Below are 18,059 nucleotides of genomic sequence, written 5' to 3'. Positions count from 1 at the left end.
TCAGCTGAGCACAAAGGACAGCCCAGTTTGAGGATGTTGCTGACTCATCCTCTTTTCTATCTGCCCGGCCTTGGATTTCTGCATAGTACATTTCCTCCCTAGCAAACTGGCCTGGACCTGTTCTTTCTCAACTTTGTTTTCTGGTCACTTTTCTAGTCCATGAAGGCCACTTTGGGGTTTTTTTTTGTTTTGTTTTGTTTTTTTCTTTTTCTTTTTCCTTCTTTCTTTTTTTTTTCTTTTTCTTTCTTTTTTTTTTTTTTAATGTAAACTCTTCACCCAACGTGGGGCTTGAACTCATGACCTCAATATCAAGAGTTTTGTGCTCTACTGACTGAGCCAGCCAGATGGCCCCTAGCAAAGCCACTTTGAATATGGATCCTAATTTTTAAGGTCTGAAACCCTCTCATGAACATGACATCCACCAAGTGAATAAACACACTCCCTACTCCATTACTTGACAATTGTCAACAAAAGTGAGTTGACTACTCGACAGTTGCAGACTTCTCCTTAGGGAAAACCCAACCCTTATCCCTGACAAAGGGCCTAGTACAGAGCTCCAATCCACTTTACTCTTCAATCACTTCTGGTAGGATGGGCTGGGGGAGATCATTGTGTTATGTAGGAGATGGTTTATAAGGATACCGGTACCTGACTTGACACACAATTCTCGAGTACGTTGAAAGGGTTAATAATAAACAATCTGTCCTCTGGCCGTAGACCCTTCACAAGCCTACTCTTTCCCTGCCCCAACCACATCCTTCCAAAGAAAATAGTTTAAGGAATGGTTTACTCACTTACAGGTTCTGGGTCAGCTGCTGCTTTGGTCTTGAAGAGCCGAAGAACAACAAACATTTTTCTCTAGATCAAGTAACTGCTGGCCCTCAGCTGAACCCCTGCTTCCATCTGCAGTTCTTTAGCCTGTTGGATGTGTATTGCCTGTATGTTATTTGTTCTTGATGTTATCTTATGGTTTCTCTTGAACCAAATGAGACACTCCACCGCACAAACAGCTCCAAGGAAAATGGTCCTTAGCAAGTATGTGTGGGGAATGCTGAACGCCTCCAAACAAAGGAAACGTTGGTTTTCGTGTTCTCCACAGTTTAATTCATTTGTTGGAACCTATTAATGCATTCCACTGTCACCGTGGACAGGCTGCTAATAGATATCCGGAGCTTGAGGGTGGTAGAAAATGCTATTAAAGTTGGAGTTTTGTCTCGTTACCGTGGGAGTGAATTATATAAAGGTGCCCAATTATCTCCTAGACATCTGGCAGACTGGCCAAGGCAGAATATGGAGAGCTGCCTCATTCCTATGCCTCTTGAATATCAGCAAGACACAGAGGGCCAGCTTTTAGGGACCCCACACACTGAACAGCATGCCGCTAACGGCATTGCTTTCGACAACCAAGTAAGCAGCAGCCTTCCAGCAACTGAGGCACGTGCTGCTTCCCCACGAAGGCTCTGTCGAGGGATGAGCTGATCTGGATCGCCTGGCTGAGCAGCTACACCAGCTTTACCACGGAAAACTTTCCACTTACGTCGTCAAATTAAAAAGTCAATGCTATTTTTTATTCATGCGAAATACTTTTTTAAAGCTAGGTGAAAGCACCGACGAACCCAGAAACATGCACATACGCACACTTCACCCACCAATTTCATTCATAAATGTTCACTCCTAAGAACATACGCATTCTTTCAGGCTTGGAAGGGAATCCTAATCACAAATACCAATGGCCAGATCTGAGGGCTGGAGAGAGCGAATAATTTTAGTGGTTATTTGGGTAGAGACAGACCCATACCCAGTTTCATTTCCTGGCTCTTTTGCATTCATCAGTCGGGAATCATTTGCTTGCAAGGAAGAAAAATTCATTCAAGCTAACTTAAGTAAAACTAACTTAGGCAAAAAGGTGATCTTATTTGCTAATTTTATTACCTTCTCCTTGATAATGTGTTTATTTAATCTATAGCTCGTTAGGCCAGGATCTGTTTGATCTTGACAGGTATGCTGGGTTTTTTCTATTTCTCCTCCCTCCCCAGATCCATTATCCATCTTTCATACTCTGTTCTGTGCTCCAGAAGGCCCCTTGCTGGTTGCTCCCTGATGGACTTAGCCAATGGGCCTTCACTGGAATCATTTCATTTAAACCATCTGAGTTAAATTCTGTTTCCTGCCTAATGCAGTAGAACCTCCAAATGTCCTACCTTTGATCTATCCAGTCTTCCTTCAACTATAATGGCTTTCTAGTTTTACATAGCAAATTCAGGCTAACAGACATTCTCTTTGCAAACTAATCCTCTCCATTCCCAACTTGACCATAGTCAATATTCTGGTATCTCATCATTTTCAGCAGTTGCCATCTATTTTTTCGATTATTTGGAGAGCAGCAGAATTTGTGTTTCATAAATAATATAGACACTTATCAATCTCATTCAGTTTATTACCACAGTCAATATTGTATTTTAGGTCTTGCAGCATCCTCTAGACTCCAAGCCCCAGGGGGTTAAGCTCACAGTATTTTTGTTCATGACTATATCCACATCCCCAAGCACAGTGCCTGGCACAAGGGAGCAGTTAATAAAATATATGCCTTTTAAAAAACAAAAAAGGAGGAGGAAGAATTTGTTTATGCCTTTGAGTTTCATCTGTTCTAGAAATTTTATAATTGTAATTAAAAAATACTGCTGGTAAGAGCTAATATTTACTAAGTACCTGCTGTAGTCTATGACTGCAGTTCACTGTATTATCTCATTTAATCCTTGCAACAACCCTATGAACTAAATACCACTTTCATCTCCATTTAAGAAAATGAGGTTCGGGGCGCCTGGGTGGCGCAGTCGGTTAAGCGTCCGACTTCAGCCAGGTCACGATCTCGCGGTCCGTGAGTTCGAGCCCCGCGTCGGGCTCTGGGCTGATGGCTCAGAGCCTGGAGCCTGTTTCCGATTCTGTGTCTCCCTCTCTCTCTGCCCCTCGCCCGTTCATGCTCTGTCTCTCTCTGTCCCAAAAATAAATAAACGTTGAAAAAAAAAATTAAAAAAAAAAAAAAAAAAGAAAAGAAAATGAGGTTCCAAGAGGTTAGGAACTTATTCTAGGTCACCAAGCCGGTATGTGACAGAACCACGCTAAGTCTGACAATCTGTAAAATCTGTTCTCCTAACTAAATCCAATCCCCCCCCCCACCCCCAACCTGTGGATGGCTGTGCATGGCATTGGGATTCCCTCTGGAGCCTACAGTATATTTCTCCTCCAACTGCTTCATGATCAGCACTTCAAAATTGGAAGGTGTCCTCCAAGTCTTCCACTGAGTCTTCTTTTCTTCACATTTGACATCCCTGGGTCCCCAGTGATTCCTCACAAGGCGTGGCTTACAGACCTCTCATCTTTTTCTAGGGTAGATTGGCCCCCAAGTTCTTATTTTAAGATCCTTCCAACCCCCTTTCCTCAACAGTGAGCTCTTGCAATATCTGTGAACTTTCCATCCAGAACTGACCACAGCAAATAGGCATAGGGACTATGCATGGCACATCCTAACTGGGAGGGATACATCATCAACTGACTGTCCTGACAGGTCTGTATGATTTGCAGGAGCTGTGTGTGTGTGTGCGCACGCACACGTACATATGTATGTACGTGTAAAGGAAGAAAAATGTTAAAGGAAGAGAAAGCAGAACCTGTTTTCTGGAAGCTATCTTAAAGCAAGGCTTTCCTTGATTGGGGAGGTTTAGGGAGCCTGCAATCGCAGTCTCTGTTCATCCTTAAAGACCAAAAACACTTGCTAGATAAGCGAAAACAAGCACATTTCCAGACCGGTAAACCTCCAGGTACAGTGAAGTGAGATCTGTTTTCTCTCCTTGCCTGGAGGCCAAAACACTTTCCATTCCCTGAAATGAAGGAGTTTACTGGAGTAAATTTTGAGATATCGCCTCTCCCAGAAAGCAGTCATCTGATGACAATTCCTTGAGAAGTTCTTTCTACCTGAGTTATTAGGATAGACCAGCAGCTCTTATGGGGTGCTTGGGTGGCTCAGTCAGTTAAGCATCCGACTTCGGCTCAGGTCACGATCTCATGGTTTGTGGGTTCGAGCCCCGCATCGGGCTCTGTGCTGACGCCTCAGAGGCTGAAGCCTGCTTTGGATTCTGTGTCTCCCTCTCTCTGCCCCTCCTCTGCTCATGCTGTCTCTCTTTCTCTCTCTCTCAAAAAGAAATAAATATTAAAAAAAAAAAAAAAAAAAAGGAATTTGGAATAGACCAGCAGCTCTTAGGTTATTTTGTGCCATGGACTCTTTGGCAGTTTGATGAAGCCTATGGACCCCTTCTGAGAATTGTGTTTATAAATGAATAACCTAATTACATAGGAATTCAAAAGAAAGCAAATATATTAAAACATAGTTATAAAAACATTTTTAATTGTGATATAATAACAATGTGCTTCTATATTAGTGTTTTAAATATTAATATCTGTGTCTAATAACTATCATAATTTGGAAGTAGCAATAAGCACAAGAAACATTTCAAGATCTCTGCAACTATCTACTAGTATAGAAAAAACACCTGATTGCTTTGGTGACAAAATCACAGGTACTATTAGCTTGTCACTTACATTCATAATTAAAAGAAATGCTTATGTTTAGTCAGAGGTTACTAACAGTAAAGAGGTAATCTTTTCTTAGCAAAGTTCATAGACTCCCACCCTGAGTTGAACGGACCCCAGGATAAGAATGCCCACTTAGGGACTTGGAACTTTGGAATCCTGGTGGGAAAGAGCACAGAAAGGGCCAAGTCATTTCACAGGTGAGCAAACTTGCTTCTGAGGTTTGAGAAGATATTCAGTTTGTCATGTACCTGGTCGATTCCAGTACTTAAGTATTTTATCGTTTACTTACTGAGAAGCCAGTGGGAGAGGTAAGAGTGAAACTTTGGGCACAGGTATCTGCTTGGCACATGTTTTGAATTTCATCATTTGTAAGCTATATGTGGATCAGAGGGGGAGAAATGATCCTTCACAATGAAGCTCACCCCTGGGCCCCTGGCTAGAGCTTGCATGTTGCCAAGGCCCCTGGCCCATACACACGAGTCTAGAAAAAGCTCTCTCACCCTCCCCTGAAAGGACAGTCCCCAAGCATTCAGAGGCACACTTTTTACTTTCAGCCGATAATGAGAATGCCAAGGTGGGGAGACTTCATCTAAAGTTCAGTCAATTCTTTGGAAGAAAGTAACCCACTCCTTAAGAGAAGATTCGCACTGACATCTTGACTTATAGTCCCACCCACCCTTGCAGCCGTGCAGGCTCAGTCCAACAGACATCCAGCAGATGTCACTGGTTACCACCTCCCCAGCCCGACACTGCCTCTCACAGTACATCTTCTCCAGCCCTATAACCCAGCTAGGACACTCGAGCCCCAGAGGGACAGAAAAATCAGACTGTCTCTACCTGTCTCCCCACGGAAGACAGTAGGATATCTGAAGATCTGAAAATCTTTTCTATCATTTCAGATCTAGAGGGTACCACAGAGATGATCTATGAAGGGCACCAATGGTAATGTCAGTAGGACAATTCTTGGTGCAGAAGCGTTTGAGTCCCGTACCCTAAATGCTGAAAGCACACCTCACGTCTCTGTGAAAGTCACAAGTAGCTCCTCACATTTCCAAACATCCCCTAAGGGAAGTCATAGGACCCCTGGTTGTGGTTGAGAACCATTGGAAGAAAATAAGGCACGGAGAGGTTAGTTAATGAGTTCCGCAAGACATAGGGATAGCCGGTTTATTGATTTACTTATAACCCCACTTATTTCCCGAAATGATTTGAATATGTCGAACAACCCAGTGTTTATGTGGCCATAAGTCTTCTTATCTCCATTTTACCCATGAGGGAATTGCCCAGGGTCACACAGCTAGAAAGCACAGGAGATCAGAACTCAAGTGCTGAGCACGAGATCCACCATGTTATTCCTCTGCTGCTCAGTGACGCGGCCGAGCACTGGGCAGTTGTTGGTACCACATGTTGGGCCCTGGTGCTGCCCTGACACTCTGAGTCTGAAAAATGCTATTGTCCCACCAGGTGCTGCAAGGAGCAGCCACGTGTTTCTACGCTTTCATCGGCTTTGACATCATTGCCACCACTGGAGAGGAAGCCAAGAATCCCAACACGTCCATCCCTTATGCCATCACCGCCTCTTTGGTCATCTGCCTGACAGCATACGTATCTGTAAGTACTACATCCTTTGGGACCATCTTGATGGCCTTTTCATATTTGACCTTAAAAAGTAGCTCTGGGACTGGGTCACCCTCTGTCAGGAAATGATCCCTTCCTTGTGTCGTCTCGGCGTTTGTATGCATGCGTCCATGCACCCTATATCCCCACCCACCAATGACAAGGAGAAAATCAGCACTCCGAACTGGAGACGGGGGCAGTCTTGACCTCTGAGTTCCCATCCCTGCTCCTCCGCACACACAGGCTCTGGGTGTCCACTACTGCCCAGGGGACGGTGTACAGGGAGTGGGCTGCTGTCCAAGGAGCTCAGATCATAGGCTGGCAGTAACGGGTGGGTGTGCAAGCAGAGGCATTGTGGACCTCTGTGCACCCTCCTCAATGCTCTTCTGTCTTCTGGGATCTTCCCGGCAGCGGGAGGCGAGGCTCCTCCAGAGTGGGGAGAGAGGACACCACCCTCCCAGAGACACTCTTCCCCTTAAATCTCAGGGGAAATGCCATTTCTTTCTGCTGTTGCTCCCTCTTTTTATACCGGCCCAAGCTCATTTTTCAAGTTTTCCTGCCAAGGGGAATCCTTAGAAGGAAGCCTGCAGCTTCTTGTCATCTCAGGATCAGACGCTCCTCAAACTTGTGATGTGTCATTTCCCAGTTCCCATCCCAGAATTTCTATCACAGAAATAGCTCACTCGCAGCCAACGTCCTCCTCGGCCCCTGGCAATGGAGAGAACCAGCCAACAAGTCAATAGGTGTGTGGTCACAAAAATGCCCCAGGCCCTGGGGGTCCCACTCACTTCACTTACCACCAATAGGAAAGATCCACGGCTGTTACGTGCACCCCTGCTGCAAAACATAGGAAAAGCACCTCCTCCCCAAAAAACAAACAAAACAGAAACAGCTTTAGCAACTACTGAAGGAAGCCAGACCAGCGGCTGGCTCGATCATTAGGGCAAGCTGCAAAATAAGATTGTCCTGGGCACCAAAGGAAAACACAAGAGCAGCCATGGATGTGGTTTATAGGAATTCACTTGTCCCTGGCAATTGTTTTATGGGTCAATTATCACCTCCCCTTGAGCACACACAGGCAAGTGGCTTCATCTTAACCATTCTCTGATGATCCCTGCAGACAGTGTTCAGGCCATGAGGGTGGTGTGGGGCAGAGTATCTCAGGGCAGAGATGCTCTGCTTTGCATTTCCCCTCTTATTCCTCCCTCATATACCCACCCCCCTCCTCCAGGGGTCAACCCCTGCTGCACACATAATAAAGTTGGTCATCACAATTCCTTTCTTAGAATAGCGCCTTATAGACTACAGACTACTTCTATGCATCTGCCCACTTTTTGCCCATCCGGATCTAACATGAGCAGCCGACCCAACGCAAACTGCTGTAGGAATCAATCCCACTGTCTCCCAGCCCACCCCGTGTTGCAAGTGGTGAAGTTGCTGGGAAACATCATCTTCTAGAACACACGGCCCTTAACCAGGCCTCAGGGGCTGTTTGGTCTTGCACCGGTCAGCAGGCTGCCATTCCACCGTCAGGAGAAGAGCCAAATTGCTGGGCTGTGGTGGTCCATCCTGCTGTCCTCCCTAGCAGCCCATGGCTTCACTGGAGGATGTTGGCTCCCGAGGAATATGCAAAGAAGTGGTCTGGAAATGCACCACCCTCTCCCGTTCAGGCTCTGACCTACATTCTTGATGCCAGCATTGGCCCCTGCAGGCCAGGGGGAGCCTGGACCTATAACTGGTGGTTTCATTGCCTGGGGCCATGGAGGGAGGGTTGTTATGGCCGATTTATGACATAAAGGAAGATGGGTCTTAGGAGCCAAGTGATTCCTGGCTAAGCAAAGCCACAGTAGTCTTACAACCCCAGAGTAGGACCGGGTTCCATCCTGATGCCTTCATTTGTGGGCTGCCTGGCTCCTGGCGCTGAGCTACAGAGAGGAAATGGAAATGTAGTCCTCATATGGGTGCCCCCTGTTAACTGGCTATGGACCTCTGATCACTTATCTTTGGAGTTTTTATCTCTGATTTTCAGAGTGAACGGGAGAATCCATTTAAGACCATAGAGGATCCTGAAAGTATAAAGGAAATGAGAGTCCTGCCCATGTGGGCAGGGTGCTCACGGCCACTGCCAGGTCCTGGCTCCAGCACCTTTGGCTCCAGTTCCTTCCATGTGATGGTATCTGCCCTTCACTGAACTGTCAGTGTAGTTCTGCTGTTGTGGGGCTTAGATACCTACATACTTATTCCTCAGATATGAAAGCCTGAGAGATATTGAGGACCATCTTGTCAAGTCCACTAAATTCTAATGTGAGGAGAAAATACTGAGACCAAGAGGTCCAGATGAAAAATGACTAGTCTAAATTAAGGGCACATGCCAAGAAGTGACAAATCCAAAGTCCAGGCCTCTTCGCTCTCCTATGGAACATCCATCCATGCTGTCAGTCCTCTCCACCTCCAGCCATGTTTTCTCTTGTTTCAACAGGTGAGCATAATCTTAACTCTGATGGTGCCATTCTATGCCATCGACACGGAATCCCCACTCATGGAGATGTTTGTGGCTCATGGGTTCTATGCTGCAAAATTCGTAGTAGCCATTGGGTCAGTTGCAGGACTGACAGTCAGTTTGCTGGGCTCTCTCTTCCCAATGCCAAGGGTCATTTATGCCATGGCTGGTGATGGGCTCCTTTTCAGGTAAGGACTATGCTTTATGAAATTAATTCTGCTCTGCCATGCCTGTCCAGGGAGAATGTCACCCACTGTCAGCCTGACTATAATTTTGATGTGCGTGTATGTCACATAGACGATGGAATTTGTCATATATCCTAATAAAGAGTTTGAGCGAAAAGAACGTAAGCCCCATAACAGCCCCTCAGTTTGACTCTGGGTCTCCCAATCTAGCACAAACTGGTATACTCCCCCTAACTGCCCCTCCCCTCTTGTTTGACACTGTGTGTTGCTTTGTGAAGATTGTGGGTGTCAAACTGCTGCACTGAGTGACTTCCAGAAGGAAGGACCCCTCCCAGGGACATCTTAGGCCTGCCCTCACATTGAGGTGAGGTACTGACCCTCTCTCCACAGCCCCTCTGAAGGTGAAAACATTAAAAGCTACCGTCACAGGGAGTATAAGACCATGTGAACAGAACCTGATAACAGTAGCAACAATAACTACCATTCATTGAACATTTGTGTACCCTGGGTGCTTTGTATACAGATCCCATGTAGTTGTCACAATAACCCTGTTTTGCAGACAAATATAGTAGATGAGTATACTTAGAAAGGCGAAAACACTTACCCCAATCCTCCAGCGGCTGAGGGGAGTCCGGGATTTGAATCCATGACTGTCTGACTCCAAAGACAGGATTTTCAAGCACTCCAATATATTGGCTTCCAGCCCCCTACATTGGCCATGAAGTGGTCAATCTGCCCCAAGGAAATGTGGCCCATCTCTCGGTTCCCAGTGCCCACTGTATGAGGGGCTTGCAGGGAAGGCATTCTTCAAGCATGGAGGTCAAGGAGCGCTCAGGGGTACGGGGGGAGGATCCAGCTCAGGGACTTCGTCTCTGCCGCCAGCTGTCATCTTCTGCTCCATTTCCCCTGCATACCCCCTGAAGTCATCACCAGGTCAGAGCTGCCATGTTTGGGGAGCTGGACAGATCAAGAAGAGGCTGAGTGTGGCGGAGATGTTACAACTTCACACACCCAAAAGGTTTTTCTGCTGTCAAAGGGGAAAGATGCTGGAGCTCCAAAGGCAGCTGATAGTCAGTCATATTGTGAAAGACGAAAATAAAAGAGAAATGGAAGAGGTGGGAGGAGGGCAGATTAGGAGGAGAGTGAGGAGGAGAGCAGGAACCTGCTTAAGGCCCACAGGAACTGCTAAAGAGGCACCTGTCATTCATTCACCTTTGTTGGTCTTCTCCAGTTGGTAAGTGGCTGGATTTGGGCTGCATTTATGAGCACATGTTCTGAGTTATTGCGCTATTTTGCCAACTAAACTTCTGCACTTTTGTTGTACGGCAACGCTTCTCAAGCTTTGGTATAAATCAGAATCCTCTGGAGGTTTTTTAAAGCAAAGTTTGCTAGGACCCATGCCCAGAGGTTCTGATGTAGGAGGTCTCTGGTGATACCTGAATATGTGCATTTCCAATAAGCTCCAAGGTGATACTGATGCTGCTGGTCCACGGACTGACCATATTTTAGGTAACACAGGTTTAGGGGACCCCAAGGAGGTGTATGAATGTTCCACATATCACTCCTTCCCAGCAAAGCTTGCACTTCGATTCAGATTTCTAACATGCTTCCTAAATTCAGTCATCCCTTCACATCGCATAATGAAGTAGGAACTTTAATAAAGAAGTTTGCCTCAAAACCAAGGCATGAAAGTAAATTATTTTTAAATTGTATTCCAGAAACCAAATCCTGCAGTAGGAATAACTGTATTCAAAGCAGTGACTCCAGAAGTACATTGGAGGAGCAGGACCAGGTGGACGTAAGCCGTGTTAGAGTCAGTCACCATCTGTAGCTCACTGTTAACCCTCTGCTTGCCCGTCCCTCCAGGTTCCTGGCTCATGTGAGCACCTACACAGAGACACCAGTGGTGGCCTGCATTGTATCGGGGTTCCTAGCAGCTCTCCTCTCGTTATTAGTCAGCCTGAAAGACCTAATAGAGATGATGTCCATCGGCACACTCCTTGCCTACACCTTGGTCTCTGTCTGCGTCTTGCTCCTTCGATACCAACCAGAGAGTGACATTGATGGTTTTGTCAAGTTCTTGTCCCAGGAGCACACAAAGAAGAAGGAGGGCATCCTGGCGGACTGTGAGAAGGAAGTTTGTTCTCCTGTGAGTGAAGGGGAAGAGTTTTCCGGCCCAGCCACCAACACATGCGGGGCCAAGAACCTACCATCCCTGGGAGACAACGAGATGCTCATAGGCAAGTCGGACAAGTCAACCTACAATGTGAACCACCCCAACTACGGCACTGTGGATATGACCACAGGCATCGAAGCCGACGAATCTGAAAACATTTATCTCATCAAGTTAAAGAAGCTGATCGGGCCCCGCTACTACACCATGAGGATCCGGCTGGGCCTTCCAGGCAAAATGGACCGGCCCACAGCAGCTACAGGGCACACGGTGACCATCTGCGTGCTCCTGCTCTTCATCCTCATGTTCATCTTCTGCTCCTTCCTCATCTTTGGTTCCGACCACATCTCAGAGCGGAGCTGGTGGGCCATCCTGTTGGTCGTTCTGATGGTGCTGCTGATCGGCGCCCTGGTGTTCGTGATCCTGCAGCAACCAGAGAACCCCAAAAAGCTACCCTACATGGCTCCCTGCCTCCCCTTCGTGCCTGCCTTTGCCATGCTGGTGAACATTTATCTCATGCTAAAGCTCTCCACCATCACATGGATCCGGTTTGCAGTCTGGTGCTTTGTGGGTAAGCAATTTCCCTTGACAACTGGAGAATTCCCTCTCAAGGCCTTAAACAGGCTTATCCCAAAATTACCTCCTAGCTGGACTAGGCATCTCCATTGCAAGAGAAGTCTGGCTTGTTCTATGCACCCTTGCTCTCTGCATTAGAGTCAATAAAGCCAGTTGTGCCCTTTCTGCCTATTATGGTCTTGGCCGTTGGTTCTGAAGAATGATGCTAATCAATCCATCACTTCATTGAATACTATTACTGGACATTCTTTTTATGGACAATTAATTCCATAAAAAGTCATCAATTAAAAATATAAATAAATTTTATAGAAATATAAACAGTCATTCAGTAAAATGAATCCACATAATAAAGGGACATAAATAACACAGTAAAAGTTAGAGTGAAAAAGGTTGACTGGAATTCTATTTTAGAAACTAAAAATTATGAAACTGAAAGTTACGGAAGAATTACTTTTCTTATATTTGACAAAATTAAAGTAAAATACCAATCATGCCCTAATGTTTTAAACGAGCAAAGTATGAATTAAGTGTGGATTTTGGCATAATTTTTCCGACTAGATTATACCATTTACCATCCCTCACTTCATATTGACTTTTATAAGATATTCAAGAGATTTTCGTTTTCTCTCAAGATTCTTTCATCATCCTTCGATATTCTAGTCATTCTCTTGGAAAGCACACATCACGCCGTCAATCTTAACTGATTTTCTCTTTGTCTGTTGACAACTGATACAGTTCTGCCAGGACTTCAACTGTCCACAACTTTGGGCATAAATCAGAGGTTCTCTCTCTAAATTCACTTTTATTGCCTTCATAAAGCCCTGCCCCTGTCCCAAGATTTTTCATTTTCCTTTGTGATTGATTTATATTACATTCACATCACACGTTTATTATATCCAACAAGTACTGATGCTCATGAAATGGTTGGAGATCAGTGCTCATGGTAACTTGAGAGGGATGTTTAAGTGAAAACTGATTTTAAAGTTCCTTAGTCACTGCCTTTATTTCGCTATACAAATTGATAGCCCTGAGGTCCCATCCACTCCTTGATATAGGAATACGGGTGTTTAGCACTATGTCCTCTGTGCCTGGCACACAGCATGTGCTTAATAAATACTTCTCTATGACTACTCTCCCGATGAGAAAAAAAGAATAGCTGGAAAGGAACTTGAGGAGGTGGAATTTGAACCGTTAGCCTAAGGATGCTTGGGTGTCTCGGTTGGTTGAAGAGTCCAACTCTTGATTTCGACTCAGGTCATGATCCCCAGGCCATAGGATCAAGCCCCACATTGGGCTCTACACTGAGCATGGAGCCTGCTTTAAATTCTCTCTTTTTCCCTCTGCCCCTCTCCCCTCCTCGTGCTCTCTCTTTCTCTCTCTCTCTCAAATTATAAATAAATAAATAAACAAACAAACAAAAACAAACAAACAGAAACTGTAAGCCTATAAGATATGATCTGCATAGAAGGAAGTGGAGCAAAAACAGTACCCAAAGGAAAGGGTCCAGACCTTCCGGTAGATTCCTCACCTCTCAAGGCCATCCTGTGTCTTCTTAGAAGCCTCCCGTCCCAATTTTCATGTAAGTAGTTTAAACTTTGAGGGGTTAGACTTTAGGGGGAGTTCTTGAGAGAACCCCACTAACCCCTCAAAGTTTAAACTACTTACATGATTTATTCACAATCTCTCTTCTCCATTTAAACATTTTTCCACTGAAACCTGTAGCCAACCAATGGAAAGATTCTACTGTGGGTAGAAGTGACTGAGGAGGGTAGAAATATTCCAGTCACGTATTTGTCAAATGACTGAAGGCATAGACACGAAGACACGTGCATTTGTTCATTCATTCCTAGAGTATTAAAGCTGGAAGGGACCTTCAATATCTAGCACAATGTTCCCCATGGTTTTGGTGACCATTCTGTCAGTAATATTTGGGCTGACTTTAGGGAGCATATGAATGGACTTTTTTTGAATTTTTAAAAGTATTATATAGGTATTATACATTTGCACACGTACGAGAAAAAATATACCTACTCACATGAATCTGGTGATTATTTTTAAATTTAACAAGTGAGTCCAATTAAAGAAAAAGCATTACTACTGGTACAGGTGCCATGATTCGTAGTAATAATTAACACTTAATGTAGCCCTTATCACATACCAACTATTACTCAAGGACTTTCCTCACATTAACTTATGTATTCCTCACAGCAATCTTCATTTTACAGATGAGGAAGTGGAAGCACTTGACCGAGGTCACAGAGCTAGAATTTAGGGGAGCCAAAATTAGAAGTCAGGTAGTATGGGTCCAGGGATCATGACCATGGCCACGATACAAAATATGTGGTATATAAATAACCAAAGTGTGAGGGGTGCTTGGGTGGCTCAGTCAGTCAAGTGTCCCACTTCAGCTCAGGTCATGATCTCACAGTTCGTGGGTTCGAGCCCCACCTAGGACTCTGTGCTGACAGCTCGGAGCCTGGAGCCTGCTTCGGAGTCTGTGTCTCCCTGTCTCTTTGCCCCTCCCTTGCTCATGCTCTGTCTCTCTCTCTCTAAAAAATAAGTAAACATTACAAAACAACAACAACAACAAAGTTTGAGAAACAATGAAATCATCTACCTTTCCCCACCGCTCCCTCTCTCAATGTCACAGATGACTAACCTGAACCTCCAAAAGGTTAAACAACATACTCAAGGTCAACAGGAATAACTGGAGATTATTCACAGAGCTATTATTAAAAACTCAGTATCTCCACGCCCAGATCTGCAGCCCGTACCTCCCTGCCAGGGTGCCTCTGAGCATCTTCCCTATTGGATCAGGATGTTTGATATGTAGTTTGTGTGGATTAACACCTAAACATCAGGGCTGGCTCCATGGGCGCATAGGACCCCACATTTGGCCTAATGCTCTGCAGCTGCTTTCTTGAATTCTTAACAACCGTTTTTTTCTTAACAACTTTTTAACAAGGGGCTCTATGGTTTCATTTCACACTGGGGCCCGTAAATTACGTCACAAGTTCTGCACTAAATCTATGGTTTCTGGAGCACCAGAGGCACTCTGCAAACATGGTAAGGTGGCAGGGACCCTTGCCTTTGGAGTCAAACAGCCCAGGTTCAAATCACAGTTCTGCCACCCCTGTGTCTTGTGACCTTGGGAAGTTCACTTAGCTCCTTTGGGTCTCAGTTTACCCATCTGTAAAAATGCAGATTAATTCTACTCGTCTTCATCTGGTTGCTGTTTGGGGCTTAAATAAGAAAATATTGCAGAAAGTAATAAGAATCATTTCTTCCCTGCCTTTCTCTTTAAAATCTAAAATGATTCACTGTCGCCCAGACTAGCTATCACATGCCAAAGTACAGCATGAACCTGTTCTGACTCAGGCTGCCCTCCCAGTTATCAGGCAGAAGAAAACTCCCAGAGAGCCTTTTGTAATCTTGCTGATAGCATAAACTTCAAACTCGCTCCAGAAATTGATACTCCATGACATGGGAGGGTGCCACTACGCAGCCTGGAGTTGGCCAGTCAGAGGACACAGGAGCTCACAGCTTGCATCCAGCTGCTGGCTACTAACTGCTTTAGCATCGTGGTCTTTGAGAAATGGTCCCTGAATAATTTCTGCCTAGAACAAACATTCTCAGTCCTGACTACACATCAGAATCACCCGAGCTGCTCCTGAAATATTCTATACCCAGGATCTCAGAGATTTTCTGATTTAATTGGTCTGGTGCAGCCAAGCACTGGGTATTTTTTTTTTTTTTTAAGGTCCCCAGGGAATTTTAATGTGCGGGCAGGTTTACAATGATCTAGAACAGTGGTTCTCCCAGTGTGGTCCCAGACCAGGAGCATCACACACGGAACAGGTTAAAAGTGAGATTTTAAACCCCATCCCAGACCTGCCAAGTCAAAATCTCTGAGAGCAGTTTAGGTTTTAACAAACCCTACACATTGTTCTGATGCATGCTCAAATGTGACAAGGACTGGTCTATAGAGAAGAATAAGAAGATATTAGCAGGCAAGGCAAATGATTTAATTACAAAAACTCCCTGTTTTTCAAAAACAAATTTTTGCACATATAAAATATATCCATCGAACAACCCCAAATTGGCTTACACAATTTTCAGTGATCTCATAGAATAATTATCCCATCTCTAAACTTCTGAGTCTCCAAGATGTCAGATTTTTATTTTGTTATTCATAGTATAACTTTCCTGGGGAGAACAGTAGAGATATTTTTAAACGGAGCTTCTTATGAAACATTAGCTACTTTTTAAAAACGAGATTTACATGGTTAGGCTGAGTCATAACTCGATCATCTTCTCAGGCATATCTTTTTAACCAGCCCTCTCTAGATGAATCTTAATCACAGCATTTTTCTAACAATGTTTTGCTAAGCTCTGAACCTTCAGATGAGCACGACTCACTGAATAAAATAAGGCCCAAGTCCCAGGAAGATTACTCAGCACTTGTTTCTTTTCCTTCAGACAAGAGAAGTAACACGCACAGCAAATGTTTGATAATCCCCAGCAAAATGAGCACAGATCAGACTTCCTGTTCCTTTTCTCTCAGCTGATGTGGTTTTGTAAAAGAACACCTCGAAGTGTTGGGCAGGGTCTCAGGGAGCCCGAAACTAGCAGTTACCAGTGATGACACTATACGGCAGAACTTTCCAGGTCTACTGTTCCCTGTGGGACCTGAGTATAAAATAATCATCGGGTGAACCAGCTCGTGGGCCCCCTCACCGTGAGGGCTGCCAAGTTCTCGCCTGGAATTTTTTCAGCCCCCCAGAGAAAAACCAAATTCTCATCTATAGATTTAGAGAACAGACACTAATCTGGCAATGAGCTTCGTAAATCCTGTACCAAAACATGGTTTCCAAAGGGAAAACACAGCTGTGGTCTTTACCTGCAGTATCATCTGAAAACCCTGTTGGAAATTGACTCAAAGCAGCCATTGTCGTGTAGGGAAGAGGAGGAGAAGAGGGGGGCCTTGAATTGGGAGCAGAGAGGACACCAAGATAAATCAATTCCTGAGGATATGTCCCATAAATAAGCTTGAAATTCTCCTTGTAGGCAGAGGAGAAAACAATTGGCAACTTCGACAAATAAATCATGCTCAAAAGGGCAAAATAAAACTCACGAAGGCCAGGGCGAGGACGGCAAGAGGAGCAGCGCAATTCCAAGGGGGGGGGGGGGTCCCCGCTACAGTCCAGGCCGCCTGCTGGCAGAGGGGCTATGCCGGGCAGGGCTATGCATGGAGAAAAGGGCCGGGTGATAGCATGGCTCTGCACCCAGCAGCAGCCACAATATCGGCTGTCCTTTGAGACAAAAGAAGGAAGGGAGAGATGGCCATGGCAGAGACGAAGGGCCCCGGAGCAGGTGTGAACAGGGCCCCTGGAACACACTTAGAGCCATGAAAGAGTAGCCACTGGGCATCCTTCCCTCAGCATTATATTTGTAAGACTCACCCATGTCGTTGCTTGTGATTTTAGTTCGTTCACTCTCCTTACCCAGCTGGCATTCCACTGTGATAATAATATGCCACAGTGCACTTATCCATTCTAGTGCCTGTGGACATTTAACTTGCTTCTAGTCTGGGGCTATTACAGATAGAGCTGCTGTGAACATTCTTGTACATGTTTTTGGTGGACACATGAACATATCTCCCTTGGGTTTCTGCTGAGTTAGAAGTGGCATTACTGCCTTGCATTACTGGATTTTTTTAAATATTCTTTAATAAGATTGCATTCTGTTTCATGGCCATTATACCCCTCAAATAAAATAAGTCCCCAGTTCCATTTTGCAGGTGGGAAACTGAGGCATAAAGTAATGTGACTTTGTATTTGATCAGTAGCAGGGCCAGGAAGAGAATTTCTACCCCCCCCCCCCCAACCCCCTACTCAATCCAAGCCTGCTCTTCCTGGCCACACCATCTTAAAAAACCTTACTGTTATTATAATCAATGGGCTTGCGGTGGTATTTTTTTTTTTTTTTTTTTTGAGAGAGAGAGAGAGAGAGCGAGCTGGAGAGGGGCAGAGGGAGAGGGAGAGGCAGAATCTTAAGCAGACTCCATGCCCAGGACAGTGCCTGATGCGGGGCTCGATCTCACGAGATCACGACCTAAGCCAAAATCAGGAGTCAGATGCTTAACCAGCTGAGCCACCCAGGCGCCCCTCTGGTGGTATTTTAAAAACTAACCAGCAAAGCAGGAGTTGGTAGGGATGGCAGTGGGTGGGGAGGCCACCTTCTCATTACCATTTAGTTTTCATTTCTGCCTTGGCAAATGTCTGTTTTGGGAAGTCGATCCCAGAGTAGTAAAAATAAAAAAGCCTCTGGGCATAACAAAGTGCCTCAGTTATCTGCCACGGGCAGGGCTTCCTGCTGGAAAGTGCACCCCAGGAAGAGGTAGCTCCACCCAGCCTGA

The 18,059-nt window shown here is 45.1% G+C and overlaps 1 protein-coding gene across 2 annotated transcripts in view; it reads left to right on the top strand.

Annotated features, from left to right (window-relative positions):
- Positions 1 to 18,059, top strand: part of SLC7A14 (solute carrier family 7 member 14) — a 110,886-nt gene that overhangs the window by 84,758 nt on the left and 8,069 nt on the right. For both annotated transcript variants that reach the window (XM_086674703.1, XM_086674704.1), the window contains 3 exons: positions 6,055 to 6,201; positions 8,687 to 8,895; positions 10,759 to 11,636. In XM_086674703.1, coding sequence (XP_086530829.1) covers positions 6,055 to 6,201; positions 8,687 to 8,895; positions 10,759 to 11,636 — 1,234 coding nt within the window. The remainder of the gene's footprint in view (positions 1 to 6,054; positions 6,202 to 8,686; positions 8,896 to 10,758; positions 11,637 to 18,059) is intronic.

The sequence above is a fragment of the Puma concolor genome, chromosome C2 (genome assembly GCF_028749965.1).
Source record: "Puma concolor isolate L17-30 chromosome C2, mPumCon1.1.hap2, whole genome shotgun sequence".
Lineage (NCBI taxonomy): Eukaryota > Metazoa > Chordata > Mammalia > Carnivora > Felidae > Puma > Puma concolor.
The sequence above is the reverse complement of the archived record's forward strand: the minus strand, read 5'-3'. Positions and strand labels throughout refer to the sequence as shown.